The sequence below is a fragment of the Pseudorca crassidens genome, chromosome 1 (assembly GCF_039906515.1).
Source record: "Pseudorca crassidens isolate mPseCra1 chromosome 1, mPseCra1.hap1, whole genome shotgun sequence".
NCBI classification, from domain to species: domain Eukaryota; kingdom Metazoa; phylum Chordata; class Mammalia; order Artiodactyla; family Delphinidae; genus Pseudorca; species Pseudorca crassidens.
The window spans coordinates 2,641,141-2,663,472 of NC_090296.1; the positions used below are offsets into that span (position 1 = coordinate 2,641,141).

Consider the following 22,332-nt stretch of genomic DNA (forward strand, 5'->3'; position numbering starts at 1 on the left):
AGGACATCAGTCCTACAACCAAAAGAACTGAATTCTGCCACAACCACAAGAGCTTGCAAGAGCATCCTGAGCTCTGGAAGAGCTCAACACACAACTGCAGCCACGTGAGCCCTGAGCAGAGGATCCAGCCAAGCCATGCCTGGACCCCTCATCCACGGAAACTGTGAGATAACAAACATTGCTGTTCTAAACCACTAAATTTGCAGTAATTTGTTATATGGTAAATAGAAAACTAACATAAATGTCACACAAAAAAAGCTTTAGAACTTAATGATGTTTTAGTTAAAAAAAAGTAGAAATTATGGATGAATCTTGAAGACATTATGCTAAGTAAAATTAGCCAGTCACAAAAAGACAAACATTGTATGACTCCAGTTATCTGAGGTATCTAAAGTAGTTAAATCTGTAGAAACAGGAATTAGAATGGTGGTTGCCAGGGGCTGAGGGGATGGGGGGAAATAGGGAGTTGTTATTTAATGGATACAGTTTTAGTTTTGGAAGATGAAAACGTTCCAGAGATCTACTGCACAACAATGTAAGTATATTTAAGACTACCGAAATACACTCTTAAAAATGTTTAAGATGGTAAATTTGGGGGTTTTTAAAACCACAATCTAAAAAGAATAGAAATTAACATTTTCCCCATTTGGTCAATAATACAAATAATTTTTAGACAGAATAAGTGAATTTAAGAGAAAACACACCACCATATTCACCATAAGAATGAAGATTCAGTCAGCTTTTACTGACCACGGAGCCTGTGCCAGCTTCTCTGAAGGCCACAAGTACTACAACACCAACATGGTGACCCGAAACACTATACTTTAGACAGCAACCCCAAGGAGTGACCATGACCACCTGCATCACCTGGGCTTTTGAAACCGAAGAAATGGGGCAAGGGCATCCCAGGTGAAGGCAACTGGAAGACTGAGCTTAGCATTACTGTGATTCATGATAGCAAGGTGGTTCAAAGCTTGAAGTGTACAAGCAAAAAGCCTTGAATTAGAAGGCTTTAAACCAGCTGTATACCTCTGGTTTACATAACTTACCCTCTCTAATCCTCAGTTTCCTCAACAGCAGGATAGAGGCGATTGCTGTACCAATTTTACCTGGTACAGTGCTAAATTCACTATTATCAGTTTTATCGTAGAAGTTTAATAACTTCAAAGAGGCTGGAGCATAAATTTCCACATCATGCCATCGAAGTCAGGGAACAATCTAAGGTTTGAGTTGAGTTAGGCATTTCCCTGGCGGTCCAGTGGTTAAGACTTCGCCTTCCAATGCAGGGGGTGCGTGTTCGATCCCTGGTCAGGGAGCTAAGATCCCACATGCCTCATGGCCAAAAACCCAAAACATAAAAAACAGAAGCAATATTGTAACAAGCTCAGTAAAGACTTTAAAAATGGTCCACATCAAAAACAAAAAACAAAAAACCTTTAAAAAAAGAAAAAAAAGTTGAGGTGAGTGGGATATTTTAGAACCAAGGAAGTAATTTCTACTTTACGCATGCACTTAGCTTAAATTGTTTGTTCTAGTGATATTCACTTATATCTGCTTTATTAAGTATCAACGACATACCAAGCATATTTAAAAGCATAGATTGAGACTGCTTTCATCTGCCTCCAAAAATCAGTTAAAAATAAAAACATAATTCATTTTTGATCTAAGAGTATGTTAACCAGCAGGCTACAGGGCAGAATGACACAAGGATGCCTTGGGAGAAAAAAAAAGCAGGTCATCTCTGAATTAGCCCTCCAGTCTTGGGAAGCAATATTCTCAGGAAAAGTTTAAAAGGTCACAAATAGCCCTCCAGAACCAAACCCAATAGACTTTTCTGTCCAAATCTTTCCTTACCTCTTAGCCAATTTGATACTGCCCTCCTCCTCTTCCCTGTGTCCCAGGGCTTTCCTACCCTTAGGGCCACTCCGCAATCTCTACCAAGTGCCAGAAGCTCTCACATCTTTATCTCCAGCCTAAATCTTGTCTTGAGCTCCAGGCCTGAATCTCCAACAGACCACTAATCCACTTGGCTGCCCCACGAGCATCATGGATTTAACCTACCCAAACCCAAACTCACCATCTCCTCCTCCCATTTTCCCCATCGTGGTGGGTGTCACCTGCCAGTGAGTCACCCAAGTTAGAGACAGGGAAGTGACTCTAAATGTATTCCTTCACATTAAGTGCCAAGCACTGACACTGAATACACCAGATAAAAATCCCCACCCTGCCCTTGTGGAGACTGAATGTAAGTGGAGGCGACAGATAAACTATATAAGAAAATAATTAAGCAGGGAATTCCCCGGCAGTCCAGTGGTTAGGACTCCGAGCTCTCACTGCCGAGGGCCTGGGTTCAATCCCTGGTCGGGGAACTAAAATCCCACAATCCTCGAAATGTGGCCCCCCCAAAAAAAGAAAATATTGTACAGAGAGTGAGAAGTAGTAAGGAGTGTGTGGAGAAGTGAGGACATACTGATATCCTGAAGAGCAGACTCGGAATGCGACTGGGCGGACTTGAATGAGGGCAAGAGTAGGAAGACAAGGGGAAAAGATGGGGTGGGGTGCTTACAGGACACTGGCAAGAACTTCAGCAGAGGAGTGACATGATCCCACCTAGGTTTTAGCAGTTGGCTTGGGTTTGAAAACTGCCTATAGTCTCCTTCTGCCTACAGCCCCACCCTTCCCCCACTCCACTCAGGTCCCAAGTCAGGACCACCCTCCCTAGACACACTGTATATCGCCTTTCCTGATCTCATCCTTCCATTCTCACCCATTCCCAATCTGCAGCGGCACCACTCCCAGTCCCACCCCACTTTTCTTCAAGTCTCCCAGCCAGAATCACCTCCTCAGAGCACTCGGCACAGCATTCAATCTCATCTGTGGTTCCAGACTGTGAGCTCCTCCAGGACAGCGACTGTCCCCGTATCCCCGACTACTCAGCACAGCACCTGCCATTCAGCTGGTTCTCAATAAACATTTAAGACCTTGCTTTCACATCTTAATAGGCTAACCATTTTTATCCTATACCACGAAATGGACACTTAAAACTTCCCTGTACTTTTTGATCAGTACTTTTGTACTGATCACTTCTTTGTTAATAAAGTTCTGGTTCATTATCATATTTCTCTTAGGTTTCCAGGTTATACGAATCCTACACTTTAACACTGACTTTTCCACTTCTAATTTTCTTTTTGTACAATTACATTTTGCAATAGTTTATAGCCCTACGTGGAAAGCTACACATTGACCTACCTATCTTTCAACATTATGAAACATGCTTAAGGTACAATTTTTTAAAAGAATATATAATTTAAGTAACTGCAGCTGAGTTTTTACTTACTATGCAATATTTAGGATACTATGTGCCTCTCTCCCCGGTGGCATTTCCTCCCTCCTCCTTGCTGCGATTCCCATGCATGTCTTTCTTCCTTTATTCTGTACTGTCTACAGTACTGTCAGAAGACACTGCCAAGCTAGGTGAACCTGCAAGGCTGCCGTGAGGTTACCACCCCAGGTCCTCCGCGCCCCTCAGTGACAACAGGGCTGCCAGGCTCCACTGCAACATGAGGCTGCATTCTTAGATGACTTGGAGAAACTGGCTCTTAAGAGAGGGTCCTCCCCCACGACATATAATCCCACACAATCTGAAATTTTTAATGTTTAATATCACTGTACTTTTAGAGGTACTTAGGAAACAGAACAATGAATCAAATTTCCCACCTTAACTAAGGCTTGTTGCCAGTCCATAAAAGAGGGTCATCCTAAATAAGAATATGAGATCTAAGGAGGTTGTTCCAATTTCTAATGGGACTATTCACTGAACTATTACAATGTATTCTGAGCTAATGATTCTGATCAGTGGCTTAGTCATGCTCTACAAAAAAAGCCTTTGCATTTAACTAATGCAAAGGCTCAAAGAACCAACTGCCCCTTCATACAGCAGTTTAAATGGTGTATCACAAGTTTTCTGCTCTCACACTTCTAAAGAACATCATTTTTGCAGGTTCTCCTTAACAAACGCTCAACATGTAAACTCTGAATGTGCTGTTTAACAAAACAGTAAAAAGCAGCAACAGTACAAAAATCTCTAACACCGAATTGCCTGGGTCTACAAACCTTAAGTTATAAAACCATCCAATTCACCAGGCATTCGCTTTTTTAATATTTTATTTTAAATTTTTAAGGAAAGAGGTACATCAAATTTGACAACCGAGTAGATATTCCAGGACCGGAATGCTACAAGTTTAGTGGGAGCAACTCCAGCCTAGGCGAACACTGGGGATGAGGCGTTTCGGGTCTGGCCGCTAGAAGAAAGAGGCCGCGGGGCAGGCGGGGTCCAGCCGGACTCTCGGGAAGGAGCCCGCACGCTTCCGACCCGCCGACCGACCGCGAGCATGACAGGCGCGCCCGCCCTGGGCGGTGCCGCGGGAGAGGGCGGGGGCCGGAAGGAAGGGGAAGGACTCGGACAAAGCAAGCCGGGCCGGCCGCCCCCTCCCCGCGCGCCGCGTCCAGCCTCCCGTCCCCAGCCGCGCTGCTCCCGGGGCCACAGCTGTTCCCAGGGCGGCCGCCCCCGCCCGCAGCGGGGCCAAGCCTGCGACGCGGGGCCGGGCGGGGGGCCGGGAGGGGCCGGAGCCAGATGGGCACGCGGAGGGGACCCGAACCTGAAGGGGCCGTGACGGGGATGGGCCGGGGTCCTGGGCGGCGGCCGGGGCCGGTGGAAAAAGGGGACGGACCTGCTGGAGGCTCGAGGGCCGGAGAGGAGCCGGGAGGAGCCGGGGGCGGGAAGGGACACGGGTGCGGCCGGAGGACCCGGGCCCGCCGCCGACTCACCGTGCTGCTCCCACGGGGCCGCGCGCTCGCGCTGTCAGCACCGGGAGGCCGCGGGCGCGTGCGCCGAGCGGGACCGCCGGGGCTGTCGCCTCGCCGCCTCAGGTGCGGCGCCGCGGTCACAAACGAGGGGCGCCGGCGCGGCCGCCCCGCAGCATCCTCGGCCGCCCACGCGCGCTGTGTCCCGCGGCTCCTCCTCGCAGCCGCCGCCCAGCCAGCTCCGGCTCCGCTGCTCCCGCTCCGCTGCTCCCGCCGCCGAAAATGGCGTCTCCGCGTCCCTCCCCCGGCTCGGCGTTCCCGCCCCACAATGCCGCGCGCCACCGTGACGTCACCCTACCCCGCCGCCTATGGGCGGGGCAGCTCGGGAACCTGGGGCCAGGCGGAGCGGGCCTCCTGGAGCCAGACGCGGTCCCAGGCTGGCTGTCGCGGGCCACGCTGGGGGCGGGGAGGGGGTACTACCCCACTCCGTGGGCGGCCCCGCGCGGGCAGGGCCAGAAGGTGGCCTGAGGAGGGCGCTGGCCCAGCACTGCCGGTCAGCACCGCGTCCTGGCCCTTCCCTCCCGGGCGCGGCCGTCTCCTCCTCTCATGTATCAGGAATAATAATTTATTCACATAATATTTATGTGCTCGTTTAAATCTTTCCAGAACCCACTAGGGGGGCTTTCACCAGCCCCTCCAAAGGAAAGGGTCCTGAGGCGCTAGCCTAAGCCAGGAGGCCTTTCTCCAGGACAATCTGGAGTCTTCGGTCGAGACCCTGATCCCCCAGTCCCCACGCCTTGCCTATCTCGTTCCCTCGCCCCTGGGCCATCGGATCTTCAAGGATCTGAGTCCACGGGCTCTTTCCAAGCCCTCCCCTCAGCCACAAAGGCCTCGCAGAAACAGCACCTCAGCCTCATAAGCGGGGTGGGATGCTTAACCCCTAATGCCTGGCAAGAGCAGAGGTGCTGTCGCCCCCCCACCCACGGGCAGCCATCACCAGGGCACACCCCTGGGCGCAGTGCCACGACCTCCAGCCCAACCCAAAGGACAGTACTTCCAGGTCAGAGAGTGCTTCTGGGCCCCATCCTGCTGCATCGGGGCTCTGCAGGCCTGACTCAGCAGCCAGCTGCGAGGATGCCTGCTGATTCAGTGGGCAAGACTCGGCTTGCTTTGCCTGCCACCAGCTTGGGAGACCACCCCCCAGGTGTCTGCGGATGCCCCAAGTGGCATTACTAACCAGGAGGGGCTCCTGTGCCAGTCCCCCCCACACTTGCTTTTAAACTGCTGTGTTTTTCAGATGCTACCACCCCAGCACCAGCAGCCGTTTTAACCCTGCGATGACCCAGTCACCTGGGAAATAAATGCTCCTAGATTTTCAGAGGGTGGTCCAGTTACTTTGCTTTCATTTGTAAATGCAAAGTTGAGCTAAAAGTGGGAAAGATCCTTGGTGACACAGCAATTACTGGGCAGAGAGAGAGAGAGAGAGAGAGAGAGAGAGGCAGTTAATCAGAGTCAAACAACCCCTCCACATTCCCTTAGTGATTGGGCCGCACTGCAGCTTGGATGTCACCTGCTCCCCAGCCACCACCCTGGGGCTGGGCATGGCAGGCAGCTGTAACTGAAGTGCTCTGGAGAGGGGAGGAGTGGGCTGAGCTCTGGGCTCAGAGACTGTTCCTTCCACTCACTCATCACACCAGCAAGTAAGGAACCTGAGATGCTTATGCCCTCTTCTGATGGGTGGCCAAGATTCTACCCCTTTGCTATCGCTTTAGTCCATCCCCTCTGCTGCCGCTCTGTTCAGGCTCTATTATCTTGGTCTTTTATTCTCTCGACAAATATCTGGTGAACTGCCGTGGTCACCATGATAAAAGCCAAGATGCACCGGTAAACAGAATAGATAAGATGCCTGCTCTTTCTGGTGCAGTGCTCGGCAGAGAATTGAAGTAAGATGATGCGGCAGGCAGAGGCAAGGTGGTGGGGTGAGCTGAGACCTAAATAATAGGAAGCAGCCAACTGCAAAGCCGGCGGGGATGGCGGTGGGGGAGGGGGTGGGGGACACTCCAGGCAAAAGTCCTCAGGCAGCAATGAATCTGAAGTGATGAGGGAAACAGAGAAAAGGCCAATCATCCACCACCATCAGGGACCCTCCTGGAAGCACTGGATGCACCATCATTCTCAGGGCGGCGGGATGGAGCGCCTGTCCTCACCCAGGGTCTCACGCTGAGACTAATAAGCGTCCGTCCTCCCTGAGAACCCCTGAGCAGCCTCAGTCTCTTCCAGTCCTCTGAATCTCATTGGAGCTCCCAAGAGGAGCACTGCTCTCTCGTTTTACAGATGTTGCAGCTGAGGTCCTGCTAGTTGTGAGGTTTGCTTGCTGCTTCCCGAAGAGGGGTTAGCTTGGCTTTAGGAATCAAATGGAAGCCCCTGGGCCCCTGGCACTGGCGGGGCCAGGAGTTGATGCCTTTGTGGTGGGGAACCCTCATCAGGGCTACTCAGGGGCCGCAAATTCATTCGTTATCTGACCTTCCCCAGAAACCTAGAGGCAGCAAACACGCTTGCACATCCCTGTAGCCAACAGCCTGCTGGGCCAGCCAGGGTCCTGAAGGGGTGGGGCTATGCCTGGGGGGCAGCAGGGATCTTTGGCCAGAGCTGGGCCCTGCACCCGACCCCTTAGGGCAGGACTAGGGGTTCCTCCCACAGACACGAGAGGCATGAGAGACGTGAGCGGCCTCCCTCCTCACTCCCATGTATGTCTCTTCCATTTGGAAAGGCAGCCCATTTGGCTTGAGCCGCTGCCTCCTCGTTCTCTCTGCCTGTCCCTGTCTCTCCATCCTCCTGCCGTGTTCTCTGCCCTCATCTATTTCTGTCTGCTTCCCACCTTTCACTCCCCTGTTCCAAAACCTGAGAAATCAACAGGCAGCCTATAGGTCGAAACAGAGGTTAGGGCTGCAGTACAGCATACAGGGACCAGATGAAGCTGTGACTGAGGTCCCCGGTCGAGGAACAGCGGAAACAACCACAAGCCAACCTCCTGCAGTTCGCAGGCACCAGGGCATAGGAGATAAGCTAGGAGGGTGGCCCACGCTCATTCCACTCCCAGTATTTATTGAGAACCAATACCGTCTGGTGCGAGGCTGGGCAATAGGAGAATGAGGGGCACCTGCACAGGTGAGCCCAGGACAGGAGCTCAGACAGGAGGCTGGGCCAGGTGCGGCAGGGATTAGGGGACCCCATGCAAGAGGGACATTCACTTGGCAGGTGGGAAGGACCCAGCAGATGACGGTCCCAGTGGAGGAAGCGCCCAACCAACCACACGATCCTCTGTCTCCAGTGGAGAATGGGGCGGGATGCCACCATGGTTATAAAGCATCCATCTTCTTACTGTAAATGTCTGTGGACGTCTGTGTCCAGGCGCAGCCCTTTGCGGGAGACTGGGATCTGGGGATTTCCCTTTGATCCTGCGAGGTCTGCATTCGGGGAGCGGGGGCCGGCCCCAGTCTGTGAGTGCCTGAGAGGGAGGGCAGGCAGGGAGAAGGAAGGGAAGGAAGCCTGCTTGCTCATGGCAGTGGGGAGGGGCCAGGAAGCGGTACTTGGGTGGCGTCCTCAGTCCGGAGGGGCGACCCATCTGGGCGGCCCAGGCCAGAGAGGAGCCTGCACACCCGCAGAGGGACAGGGAGGGGGGAGGGTAAACAGAGGCTCTACAGCCAGGACCCCCCAATTCCCTGCTGGCCCCATTGCGCGCCCCGCACCTCACCCAGCGCCCACAGCCCACACTCCTCTCTCGGGTCCACACCCCTCCCCGCCCCCTGCCCTAGCCTGGGCGTCACACCCAGCCTGGACCCCACCCCACAGTCTGGGCACAGAGGAGCCTGGGCATCATCGGGTCTTCTCCAGGCTCGGGAACAAGTGGCCAGCGCAACCGCTGGGAGGGGCAGCCTGGCATCCAGACCTGGGCCGGTCACACCCTCTCTGGTCTCTGGCTTCGATGCTGAAAATGGCATTTATCAGATTTCCAGGTGCTTTTCCTTTAAAGAGCTCGAGCTGTTAGCATTAATTAAGCTCCGGGAACTGCTCCCTCAGACAAATGGGAAACAGCAGCACCTTGGGTGGGGAGGAGGTGGGCGAGGGAGGGGTAGCTGCAGGGAGAAGCCCTGCCCCCTGCTTCAGCCTCCCTCGTACACATCTTTTTTTTCTGATGCAGAGGAATTGAAGCCTGGGTCCTGCTGGGGGATTTTGACCCCGCAGGAGTGCCCAGGGCCCCCAGCATTCCTGAATGCTGAATGGAGTTCATCATTTGCTTGTTTTTTAGGGAAAACTTACACAACGTAAAATGGTCTCTTAAGGAGACCATCTGATGGGTTCTGATAAATGCTCATACCTGCGTGACTGAAAGCCCCGTCAGTAAATGGGAAGCTCCCATCACCCCCCAGAATTCGCTCATGTGCCTTGTCAGGCAACCCCCATCCACTGCTGTGTACTGTCGTTTCCTTGGGTTCACTGTAGATTCGTGTTGCGTGCTCTAGCACTCCACATGCACGGAACCACACAGGAGCCACCTTTGTGTGGTACCTTTCACACAACTAGCAGATTCGCACTCATCCGTGTGGTTGCATGTGTGTTTGCCCCTGTTGATGGGAACTTGGGCCGCTTCCATTTTGGTCAGCATGAATAAAGCTGATCTAAACTTTCTCATACAGATCTTTGGGGAACCTGTATTTTCATTTCTCCAGTGAATACCTAGGAATGGAACTGCTAGGCTATAGGGCAGGGGTATGTTTAGTTTTATAAGAAACTTCCAGACCTGTTTCCTACGTGACTGACTATTTTACACCCCACTAGTGTTGTATGAGCATTCCACACGTGGCAATTCGCTATACCAGAATCCTTGAAGAGACGGTCTGGAACAAAGGACAGCCAGTACCGCCCAGGGGTGCCACACTTGGATTATGGGGGAGGGTGGTGCTGGCTGAGCAGAGGTGGTTGCTGGAAGGCCTCAAGCCTCCTGCAGGGAAGGGACAGAGTTCCTCAGTGACAGCCCAGCCGCCGGGTGCAAAGTCCCATCAAAAGACATCCTGTAGGCCAATGATTCTGCTGTTCAAAAAGCAATGATTAAAACACTGGAATATGCGTTCCAAATGTGCCGGAACTGGAGGTGTGGTGAGGAGGGGACACCAGCTGTCATCTCTGGGGAGAAGGCAGGTAAGGGTCAGGGTAGGTGGCCTTACGACCGCCCCCCCCCGCCCCGCAGAGCCAGCTTACAGTTTCCAAAGATGGCAGCATCGGTACGTCCCTCCCATTCTTCTTACAAAGTGACTTTGACACTCCTCCCAACAAAAGGGGGAGTCTCTGCCCCCTCCCTTTGAATCTGGGCAGGCCTGTGATACAGTGGAAGTGACACCGTGTGACACTACGAGCAGCTAGGTCTTAAGAGATGATTCTGCCTCTACTCGGCTCTCCTGGGAAGCTCCCTCTTGGCACCCGGCTGCCATGCTGCTGGGAAGCCCAAGCAGCCTCATGGGGAGACCACGCAGAGAAGCCTGTGTAGACAGTCAGCTGACAGCCAGCATCACCATCAGAGATGTGCCAGCCCCCAGCCCTGGTGTCACCCCAGCCTCTGAGACATGGAGGAGCACAGATGAGCCACCCCGGGTGTGCCCAGGCCAGACCCTTGACCCACCCTTGACCCCATGAGCACAGAACACTCTGTCGTGCCGCTGAGCTTTGAGGTGGTTTGTTCCCTGACGTTATGTCGGTTCCCCCAACGTGGCCCCATTCCTCTAGTGCTCATGGCCCTTTGGGAGGCCCTGACACCTGGGGACAGAGGGGCACAAATTAAGAGTGCAGCCCCCGCAGGATCCTCCCTCCCCACAGCTGAGGTGAGGTCATCCTCGCGGCACACCCATCCTGATACACGTGCAGCACGAGGTTGGCACAGAAAGCGTTAAAGGGGGAGGGAAGGAGGGAAAGAGGAGAAACTGAGTTCAGTCCTGAACTATGGCCTGTGAGGAGCCACACTGTCCTGCAGTCAGGAGAGCAGGACCCAGCCCCCTTCCACTCCTGCGCCGGCTCAGTCTATCCACCTGTCAAGGGGGCATAAACACGCTGTCCGTCTGGCCCCAGAACCTTGTGAGGAGCTGACGGGTGAGAAAGGGGCTCATGAGTGCCAATCCCATGTTCCACCCCAATCCCTACGGGGCAGCTGACCGACAGCAGAGCCTGGGGGCATCTCCACCCCCAGGGAAAGGGGCTCAGCCAGAGTCTCCCACAGCGACCACACCATGGGGCGAGATCCCTCTGCTCCTCTCTCCTTCTGGGGGGTGTCTACAGCAGTGCCCAGAGCTTGAAGGGCTGCAGGAGGTTCCAAGGCCTGGGCTGCTGTCCCGGCTGCCCTGTGCACCCAGCCCCCAAAGTCACAGGTGGATTCATGGCCTCCACTGACCGTGTCGTGTTCTCTCGCCTCCCTGCCCCTGTCCACCTGTCTCCACATTCTACGGCCCAGCGCAACTGGCCTCCTCCAGGCAGTCCTCCAGTCCTTCTCTCTCTCAGGGACTCTGCTGCTTCAGCTCTGCACTCCCCACGCAGGTATGCCCTGGAGGCAGGTCGCCAGGCCGTTCCAGGGGGAGATTCTCTTGACCCTCCCCATAAGGCCCTGCTTGTGCAGAATGCTGACGGCCCAGAAGCCCACATCTTGGCCACCCCCCCTTTTCACCTGAGACAGCTGCAATCCCGGGGGTGGCGGTGGACTTGCTCAAGGACACAAATCTGGGGCTCCTCAGACAGCCAGATGGGTAGCTTATTCGTTTTTGGACAAAAATAGCCACGCAGGTGCCCAGTCTGTCCTGGAATCAGCACAGGCTGCAGCCCCCCTCCACCCACAGGAGTCTGTCTGGGGACTTCAAGCTCTGGATGCCTGATGGCGCCGGCCTCGTGCGTGCGCCCAGACGCGCCCCCCAGACTCAGCCTCCTCCCGTCCTCTCCACGGCATCAGCCTCGTCCGGTAAGACCAGGCTGTCTCCAAGCTGTTATGGGCACTCCGGGAGCACAGACCCCACCTCGATCTCTTTCCAGCCCCTCCTCCTTCCCACACACCCCAGGCCTAACTCAGGTTCTTGGACACAGTGATTCTCAGTCAGTGGGGCTGAATGCATGAACAAGTGAATGAACGAATGAACAAACGAGGAAACAGTCAACACCCCAGGTGCTGATTTCACATGCCCCAGGTGGGAATCCTAGTCGGCTTCGCCCGTCCCCTGCTCCACCTGCGGGTGCCCCTGGACTTCTGGATCCCACCATCAGGCAGGGGGCTCTGTGTCCTGTGGCTTTCTTCCCTCTGCCTCTGTTCGGGGTGTGATCAGGCCTCAGCTTGGCTCTCTTTGTAGGAGCAGAAATGGCTGCACCAGTTCCAGACATCACATCTTTGAACCTCACAGTTCAGAAGGAAAGAGACCCTCACCTTCCACCCATCAGCAATGCCCTGGGCTTCACTGGGATTCCACCTCCCAGGTCCCAAGCCCCCCAGGACCCACCCCTAGCCAGGAGAACACCTCACACTGCTTGGCTTTGCCTGTGGGGGCTGCCCTGGGAACATGCTGCCGCAGGATGGGGGATGGGGACTGGAGGCTGGGGGCAGCTGGTCCCCTCTACGGGGGCTCTCTGAGCTCACGTAGGCCCGTCTCCCCGGGGTGGGGGTGGCGTGCAGTGGGGAATCTCCAAGCAGACCTTCTGCACGCAAGCCATTGGCTCAGCCGGTCAGGCTTGTTGACCCTCCCAGGCCCCATGAACCACCCTCCAGACTGACTTCCCCCTTTCCTCCCCCAAACCCCCGGCTGCCAGACAAGCCTGTCTGTATACAAAGTGCAATCGTGAGCACTGGTCACGCTGGTTTTCCCTCTCTCAGTAGACTTCTTGGTCCCCAGTGATCTGGTGCATTCACAGTCACCTTTGGGAGAAGAGGGTCAATTATTTTCTCCTACCGCAATCACCTGCATGTTGGCCCAGCTGGGACCACGTGACTTGAGAAAGGGAGCTGGGGGCGGAGGCTGGCCAAAGCTGGGCTTAGAGGTTCTCCCCCAGGAGCAGAAGCAACACACTCCCACCCTGCCAGGACGTCTGTTGTGCTGGTCACCTGTGCAGAGAGAAAGGCCAGGCCTGAGGAAACCTGCGAGCGCGGCAGACCCAGGCCGCCCACACCCAGGGAGGGCTCTCAGCCCTGCCTGCGTTCGGTGCCCTGGGATGGGCCTCTGACGGTGTCAGGCCCCACTCAGCTCTGCGAGACAGAGCGGAGAGGGGGACAGGCGCTGAACAAGGAAATGTGCAAGTGGATACATCACGGCCACAGGCTAAAGGAAAACACCCTGCCTTCAGAAGATCCGGGGTGAGCCCGCCTGGGCTGGGCTGACCTGGTCCATCTACGCTGCACCCTTGGCCTCTACCTTCATTCAGCACCCGTGACCCCCATCTGTAGAGAAGCTTGGCAACCACAGACCACCCTTATCCCATGTGCTGGCACACCCTTTCCCCAAGAGCCAGCCAGGGCAGGGAGTACCATCCCACCCTGCAGCTGGAGACACTGAAGCTCGAGTGTGGAAACTGGCTGCGAGGCCTCAACTCAGGTCTAGTCCTTGGACCCAAGCCGAGTGCCCACTTGGGTGCTGCAGTAAGTAAGACTGAAGCCTTTACCCACATTCTCGCCTCTGGAGAACAGACTCAGGAAGAGGCTTTTATCTGGAAATTTTCATCTATCGCTTCATTGTAGAGTCTGCGGATCCATCAGACATAACTCTCGTTCTCCTTTTCCAGGGCTGCACACCGACCCAATCTCACCCAAAGTGCCACGCGTCCCTCCTGCTGCTCTCCTCGCTAACCCTAGGTCTGGAGCCCGTCAGCGTGTGACTCCCATGGCTGCCGGATCAAGAGACCACAAACCTGGGCCTTAAAACAACAGAAGTGTGTTCTCTGGAGGCCGGAACTGGAAGCCAAGGTGTGGGCAGGGCTGGTTCCCTCTGGAGGCTGTCGCAGGCCTCTCTCCAGCCTCTAATGTCTCCCGAGGTCCTTGGCTTGAAGACACATCACTTCAACTTTTGTGTCTGTCTGTGCGTGCCTTCCCCTTTGGGTGTCTCTGTCTCAAGTATCCCTCTCCTTTCTAAGGACACTTGTCAAGGGATTGAGGGCCCGCCCTAAATCCAGGATGATCTCATCCTGACATCCTTATCTTAATTACTTCTGCAAAGCCTCTGCTTACAAATCAGGTCACAATTCCAGGTACGAAGGGTTAGCATGTGGACACATCTTTGGGGGGCCACCAGGACGGTCAGGCTCTTCACAGAACCAGGAAGCTAACATGAGCCACAATGTTACTTAAAGTTGTCCAGTAGCCACAGTAAAAAAGATGAAAAGAAGCAGGGGAAATTTACTTTAATAAGATATATACAGGGACTGCCCTGGTGGCACAGTGGATAGGAATCCACTGGCCAATGCAGGGGACACGGGTTCGAGCCCTGGTCCGGGAGGATCCCACATGCCGCGGAGCAACTAAGGCCATGTGCCACAACTACTGAGCCTGCGCTCTAGAGCCCTCGAGCCACAACTACTGAAGCCCGCGCTCCTAGAGCCCGTGCTCTGCAACAAGAGAAGCCACTGCAATGAGAAGCCCATGCACTGCAACGAAGAGTAGCCCCCACTTCCCTCCACCAGAGGGAAGCCCCTCTTTTCTTTTTAAGGCTATTTAATATATCTTACTGAACCCAATATATCTAAATTTTATTTCAGCATGTACCTATATAAGAAATTATGAGGTAGTTTGCATTCCTTTTCTCACACTAAGTCTTTGGAATCTGGGGTGGAGCTTACGCTTACAGATAGCTCAGCTCAGACAGGCCGCATCTCCAGTGCTTGCTACCATGTGGCCATGGCTGCAGTGCTTCTTGCCAGACGTCCTGGGAAAAGCCGGAGCGGCCGTGCCTGGCTCGGAGCATCTTCTGGATCCCCTCCCCGCTCAGTGAGGTACTGACTCACCTGGATGGCCCACCTGTCCTCCTGGGGACACAGCCTTTTGCATCCCCCTCCTCAGTTCTCAGCCCTGTCCTGCCCCACCTGCTGCCCAGCCCACACTCACACATTCCAAGCTCCCCTCTGGGACCAAAGAAGGAAGAACATGCCTTACGGCACCTCCCAGGCCAGCACTAACAGGACTTGCTGCGACAATGGAAATGCTGCACATCTGTGATGCCCAATACAGTAGCCACGAGCCACACGTGGCTACTGGGCATTTGACAGGCGCTAGTGCAACAGAGGGACTGAGTTTTTAACTTCCCTTTATGTTTACTGAAATGTAAATAGCCACACGTGGCTAGCGGCTCCTGTACTGGACAGGCCACTTCTCACCACCTTCCTGGCTGCCCCTCTGGTCAGAGCCACCCGAGTCCCGGCAGTAACCTATGTGGGGTAGCCCCCTGGCAGAGTGACGAGGCCATGGCCTCCCTTGCACAGAGTCCTCGGTGGCTCCCCGGAGCACTCGGGAAAAGCCAGGGTCTGTGTGGTGGCCTGCCAGGCCCTGGCCTATCTCCTCCCACCCTCCTCCTCCATGGTTCCCGCTGTGCCACCACGCTGGCCGTCCTGCTGCTCTTGGCTCTGCCGGGCACACTGCAGCCCCAGGGCCTTAGTCACTCTTGCCCAGATCTGGGTCAGGTGCCCTTGCCATCTGCTCCTTCCCAAACTCCCTAGTCTGCTTGCTATTTTCCCACAGCACTGAGCATCTGCTATGATTTACTCTTTACTGCATACATGTCTGCCCCCTCTAGTATTTCTGCCAGTTTTGTTCACGGACGACCCCCCAGCGCTGCAGCAATGACTGCAAGCCTCCGCGCATTGCTGACCTAACAGGACACCCGGGAACATGGGCTCCGCAGCATCCATCCTCCCTGCCAGCATCTGATAGGCCAGGGGGCGGGCCCAGGACCTGGCCAGGCCAATCAGAGCAGATCTGATTCCAAATTGCCCCTGGATTGCAGGGGCCTGTGCTGGCCTGACCCGCCTGTCCCTGTGCTCCGAGGGGCCCCAAAACCCTCCAAGGGCCGTTCTGAGGATGCTAGGAAGCCACCTGAATAATGCTGCAGGAGCCGTGCCTGGCAGGCAATAACCCTTGCTCACTATTACTGTTATTATTATTATTATTCGGTAAAGGGGTCCAGGGCGCTACAAGTGCAATCATTAGCACACTTGTGTCCAAGGCCTACTCTGCACCAGGCAGCATGGCGAGTACCGGGCGGGGCGGGGTCGCGACGACAGGGATGAAGGTCACCTCCCCGGGCCGGGCAGTCCTGTCCCTTGGTGACCTCTGGGCCCCATGTCTGCATGACCAGATGTTCAGATTCTGGAGTCTGTGGCCAGATGCAGCAGGACCCTGGCTGACGGGAGGTCTTGCTTTCTACGTAAAAGGCCCCCAGCCATGGCAGGGGAGCTGGGTCTGTGCCGGTGGCCCTGCCAGGTGTCTTGCTACATCCCTACCAGAATGGGTGCTCCCCAGGCCAGGGCCATGCTTGACATATGACCACTGTGGCCAGGCCTGGGGAGGCACCAAGGACACATTAGGATGCTGTGCTTTCTTTTTTATAATTTATTTACTTTTGGCTGCGTTGGGTCTTCATTGCTGTGTGCAGGCTTTCTCTAGTTGCGGCGAGCGGGGGCTACTCTTCATTGCGGTGCACAGGCTTCTCACTGCGGTGGCTTCTCTTGTTGTGGAGCACGGGCTCCAGGCACGTGGGCTTCAGTAGTTGTGGCACGTGGGCTCAGTTGTTGTGGCTTGAGAGTTCTAGAGCGCAGGCTCAATAGTTGTGGTGCACGGGCTTAAGTTTCTCTGCGGCATGTGGGATCTTCCTGGACCAAGGCTTGAACCCGTGTCCCCTGAATTGGCAGGCGGATTCTTCACCACTGCTCCACCAGGGAAGTCCCTGCTTTCTTTTTAAAATAAAAAGCTCGTTTGCCTACTTGTTTTCCTGGCAGATGGGCCAAATCTTCACAAGCCAGTGCCCACAGCTGTTTGCTCATTCGTCTGGCTGTGGCTGGCAGACCCCGGGTGTGTGTGCCTGCGTGTGCACAGAGACAAACAAGCAAGCAAGCAGCGCCTCTCAAGGGCCTCTCCACCACAGCTCTGGCTTCCTTTGTGTTAATCTTCCCACTCTGCACCACACTGTGGATCCGTCTGGACGGTAAACTCAAGTCTTCAGGTGCGTGTGCTGGGGTGAGGGGAAGGGGGGATGGGCCTGGGGGAGCTTAGAGCCCCCCGTTACCTGGATAGAAACCACCTCGAGACACCTACCGACCTCGTCCATCCATCTCATACCCTCCTCCGGCAGCTCTTCCGGTACTTTTTCCACTCAAGGACCGACTTGGACTCAGTGAAGAGAATCATCATGGCAAATCAACAGCCAAGCAGCTCCAAACGCAGCCTGAACATTTCTGGAAGATTGATCAACGCATTTTCAATGGCACGAAAAGAAAGAAATGACTTTCCTGGAAGACCAGTGAGGTGAGCTGAGTGTCTGAGCAGGGGCACTGCCCAGCAACGAGGGTGGCTGTCCTCACCATGTGGGCACAGGGCACTGGGGCCACAAGGTGGGCAGGGCGGCCCGTGCGGGCTGCTCCAGCCCCAGGGCTGAGAGCAGGGCCTGGCGCGCAGCAGGTGCTTCTGAGCATTTGTTGAGTGAATGAGTGAATGAATGATGAGCAAGGACCCTGCTGTCCTCACAGGCCCCAGACGGAACGCCACCACGTGCCCTTTGCTGGAGGGCTCCCCATTCTCGGTCTACAGTGCATTCGAGGCCCAAGGGCTCAGATGCCAGAGCTGAGATGGCAAACAAAACCGTCTTCACTGGCTACAACATGGATGAGCCTTAAGGATGTCACGCTAAGGGAAGTAAGCCAATCGCAAAAGGTCAAATACGGATGGGGCCCCCCAGGGCAGTCAGAATCACAGACTGCTGGGGGCCAGGGGCTGGGGGTGGAGGCGGAGAGTTAGTGTTTCATGCAGACAGAGTTTCAGATGAAAAAGTCCTGGAGACGGATGGTGGTGACGTGAATGTACTTTATGCCACTGAACTGTTCACTCAAAAAATGGTTAATGTTATGTGTATTTTACCACACATACTCACACAAAATTACTCTTCATTCCGTTTGGCCTCTCGGCCTTGTGGTATCTCTGAGGTGAGGCTCGTCCACTCCGAGAGGAGGGCACCCCGCACAGGGATCAGGCTTCCTAAGAGAGATGCCATAGAGGTGCGCCTCCCAGCAAGGGGTAGCGGGCACGTCCAGAGTCACCAGCACCCCAGCCTGACCCAACTCGCCTCTGCTCAGGTACAAGGGTTGCTTCCACGGAAGGTAAATGAGTGACAGGCCCTCTCTGGGCCTGGCCTGTAAACCCTTTGCTGCTCCTCCAGCCTCCCTCCTTTCCTGCAGGTACGGGGGGCAGTGCCCTGGGCCACTCGCCAGCCATGGACACGGCAAAGCTCCGTTCAGGTGGGCAAGTCTCCTGAGCAAAGCTGAGGGGCAGGCCCCCTGGGAAGTTTTTCTGGGGAGCCAAGTCTTGTAACACAAGCAAGTCTGCCAGCCAATCGGGGGGTAGGCTGCGCCTGAGGCCCCTGAGGTCAGGACACGGACCGGGAGTGGGAGGTGCCTTCCTCGGCGAGCAGATGCAAGGTGTGGAGGGGACAGTGCCCTAGAAGGGCTCGCGCAGTTGTCTGTACATCCCCACTTGAAGTCCCGTGTTTTAACATTTGGCTATCCACTTTGCCGTACACTTGAAACTAACACAGTGTTGTTTATCAACGGTACTCCAACATAAAACAAAAAGTTAAAAAATAAAAAGATAAAATTTGGCTATCAACTTTACGATGCTATTTCTTTGTGATACCAGCAAGAAAATGTTAATTAACTAGCACTTAGATATAATTGCAGTACATTTTAAGTAGAGATGCTTCTGCAATTAAAGGAATGTAATTAAAATCTATGGTTAACCTGGAATATAAACATGCAAATCAGATCAGGTGATTCCATTAAATATTCTTCATGGGTTCTTCATCACGTGACTAATTTTTTCTCCTACCTTACATCCTGCTAGTCTGTAAGCGCTGCAGCGGAAGCAACAAGTCCTCACCATCACAGCCCCTGTGCCTGGCACGGACAGGCACTCAGTATCTGTGGGATGAACGAACGCTCCCACTCACCCACAGCCTTCATGGGTGGGCAGCGTGCAGCTGGCCAAGAGCAGGCGGCGTACGCCCGGGGCCCATGGGAAGCGCTGGGCTTTCCCAGCTGTGGCAGATGTGACGCCATGATGCAAAAACCTTGGGAAGAAAGGGAGGCGCCAGAGCATGTATTCAGAAGGCCTGGAAGTTGTTAAAAGGCAATTACTTTGAAATAAGAATAACATGGGTGCAATGGAGTCTGAGAGGGAATCTAACAGGACTGAGGCCTCCCCTGTGGGCTTGGCCGCACCCCAGAGGAGGAGGAAGCACGGCCGGCGCCAAAACCCCAGCTCTCACTGGCCCCCCAGTCAGGCGGCCTTGCTGAACAAGAACGCACAGCCTCCCCTTTGGGAAACTGATTCCCCGTAAAGGAAGGCTGTTCCTTTGCTGTCTGCTCCTCCCTGCACTGTCCCAACTTTCTAACCAGAGGCATTCTTAAATTTTTAACTTAAAAATTGTCAACAGAATATGCCTATTTGTTGTTCTGTTTTCAGAAGCAGAAAAAAAGCAATGCTAGTAGGGGAAAAAAAATCAACACGCACAAAACTTTATCACACGATTTCCCATGAGTTCTCTGACTTCCCCACTAATCAGAAGTGTAAAATAGTCTTTGCAAACGTGCAGAAGAGGCCTGTTGTGCAGGCGCCCCCGTGGCTGTGCGCCCTCCGCCGGCGCCCTGCGCCGTGGAAGTGGCCTGAAGGGCTGGCTGGAAAAGGGCCTGCCAAGCCTGAGTCCTCGGGGGAGGGACGGAGGGTCAGAACACAGCAGAGCTTCTTGGCAGCCGACGCTGCGATGCTTCCTCCAGAGCCCGTGTGAGGTTGCCGGCCACAGGAGTGCTGTGCGGGCTCATTCGGGAGAGGCAATCCCCGAAGACCCCGTGTGCCAACATCTACCTACAGGCATCCTGCTTAAACTCCCGCTGGTGCAGATGCTCAGCTCCCACTCATGACGGGATGGCTTCCAGTCACCCCTCCCCCACAGAGGCCTTGAGGTGCTTGGGAACCAGACCCTTTGAATGTTATTAGTCACTAATTTCCCCATTTGTGAGGAGCCTGTTAAGTGCCGGACACTATCTGCGACAGGCACGTGGAATGCGCCCAGGGGTTCTGTCAGGTGTCATTACGGCCAAGGAAGCCAAGGCCAGGAGATGGGCTTGGGTAGACCGGTCTGCTCTGGAAGGCTCCTCTGTGCAGGTCTGTCATAAAGACGCTCCCCTGGACCTCCCAGAGGCAGACTTTCCAATATGCTATTAGGGCTAAACAGGGAAAGAGGACTTCCCTGGTGGCATGGCGGTTAAGAATCCACCTGCCAGTGCAGAGGACACAGGTTTAAGCCCTGGTCTGGGAAGATCCCACATGCTGCAGAGCAACTACTGAGCCTGCACTCTAGAGCCCACGAGCCACAACTACTGAGCCCGTGTGCCGCAGTTACTGAAGTCTGCGCACCTAGAGCCCGTGCTCCGCAACAAGAGAAGCCATCGCAATGAGAAGCCCACGCACCACAACGAAGAGTAGCCCTGCTCGCCGCAACTAGAGAAAGCCGGCGTGCAGCAACGAAGACCCAAAGCAGCCAAAAATAAATAAATAAAATAAATAAATTTATTTTTTTAAAAACAGGGAGGGCTTCCCTGGTGGTGCAGTGGTTAAGAATCCGCCTGCCAATGCAGGGGACACAGGCTTGATCCCTGGTCCAGGAAGATCCCGCATGCCGCGGAGCAACTAAGCCTGTGAGCCACAACAACTGAGCCTGTGCTCTAGAGCCCAGGAGCCACAAGTACTGAGCCCACATGCCACAACTACTGAAGCCCGCGTGCCTAGAGCCCATGCTCCACAACAAGAGAAGCCACCGCAATGAGAAGCCCGCACACTGCAAAAAAGAGTAACCCCTGCTCACCGCAACTAGAGAAAGCCTGCGTGCAGCAATGAAGACCCAATGCAGCCAGAAATAATAAATAAATAAAGTAAATACATTAAAAAAAAAAAGAGCTAGAAGGACTTCCCCGGTGATCCAGTGGTAAAGAATCCTCCTTACAATGCAGGGAACGTGGGTTCGATCCCTGGTCTGGGAACTAAGATCCCACATGCCGTGGGGCAACTGAGCTCTCGAGCCTCAACTAGAGCCTGCATGTTGCAAACTACAGAGTCCACGTGCTCTGGAACCCATGCGCCATAACTAGAGAGAGAAAACCCGCATGCCACAACATGTGCCGCATCTAAGACCCGATGCAGCCAAAAATAAAATAATTAATTTAAAAAAAAAAAGAATTAAAAGCTAGAGAACAGTTCATGCCTCCGGGCTCACTCATATGGAACCGAGGCCCAACCTGGTCCCCTAACTCTGCTGGCATTCCTTTGCAGATGCAAACAGTGTCACATGTGCTGGTGACAGGTTGTGTTTAGCAGAGGCAGTGGCGTGACGCGTGAGATGGGGTTATTTCTGTGAAGCCTCGTGTCCCACGCTGCTTGGTGCATGCACTCCACTCCCTGGGGGCCTCCATGGACACCTGGGTTAACAGCCCACGGAGCTGATGGACCGCACAGTGTTCGCCAGGAACCACGGCGCTCAGTGGCGCCCAGCGCTCGGCTTTCCTCTTCAGCATCACCCTCGTCCATCCGCGTGGCCCTTAAGGGCCTGGGGTGGGGTGGCGGTGGGATGATGTGCTTCCTCTGGTCTCTGGAATTTCTCCTTGGAAATCATCTTCGGGGGCAGCAGATTATAAGCCACAGAAAAAATCCAGCCTTTCGACTCTACTGTCACATCCCGTTTTGGAATAAAAACTGCTTGCCAAGTGGCTTTTGGTAAAATCCAGATGTCTCATCTGTCCTCAGAGGACACCTTGTGCCCTGACTCTGAAGGCCACTTCCCCGCTGCTGAGGCAGGTCCCCCCACCCCTTCCCCGCCACGGCTCCAGGACACAGTACAAAGTGAGCCTCATCATTTTACAACCACGTAATCCTATTTCAAACAATGCTGATTTTATAAGAATTGAAGCAGAGGGACACGAGCCACAGCAAGCTGTCCCGGAAAACCTTGGAAACAGGCTCTGACTCCCTGGAATAAATGGAGAGAAGTCCCCTGGGGCCTGTTGGAGGAGCCGCACCTGCTTCCGGGTCTGTGTCCGGACGCCTCCCAGGACAGCTGCGCTTCATCAGGGCCTGGACCCGGGGCCCTCCAATAACCAGGGCTCACTGGTCAGGTGAGGCTGTGGTAACACTCCAAAACATTCCTATCAGTAGAGTCAAATTTTTCAAGTGAAATTTTATTAATATCTTTATATTGTTCTCTTTCA

At 54.4% G+C, this 22,332-nt stretch overlaps 1 protein-coding gene across 22 annotated transcripts in view; it reads right to left on the reverse strand.

Moving 5' to 3' along the window:
* Positions 1-22,332, reverse strand: part of KLC1 (kinesin light chain 1) — a 112,142-nt gene that overhangs the window by 53,283 nt on the left and 36,527 nt on the right. For 2 of the 22 annotated variants that reach the window (XR_010938949.1, XM_067718864.1), the window contains one exon: positions 18,671-22,269. The exons of 18 other annotated variants lie outside the window; for them this stretch is intronic. Coding sequence is in view for 2 of the 4 variants with exons in the window: in XM_067718864.1 (XP_067574965.1) it covers positions 22,236-22,269 (34 nt within the window). In the remaining 2 variants the exon portion in view is untranslated. Of the gene's footprint in view, positions 1-4,827; positions 5,086-14,348; positions 17,260-18,670; positions 22,270-22,332 lie in introns of those variants that run through there. 2 more of the 22 variants (XM_067718337.1, XM_067718782.1) reach the window with 2 other exon arrangements.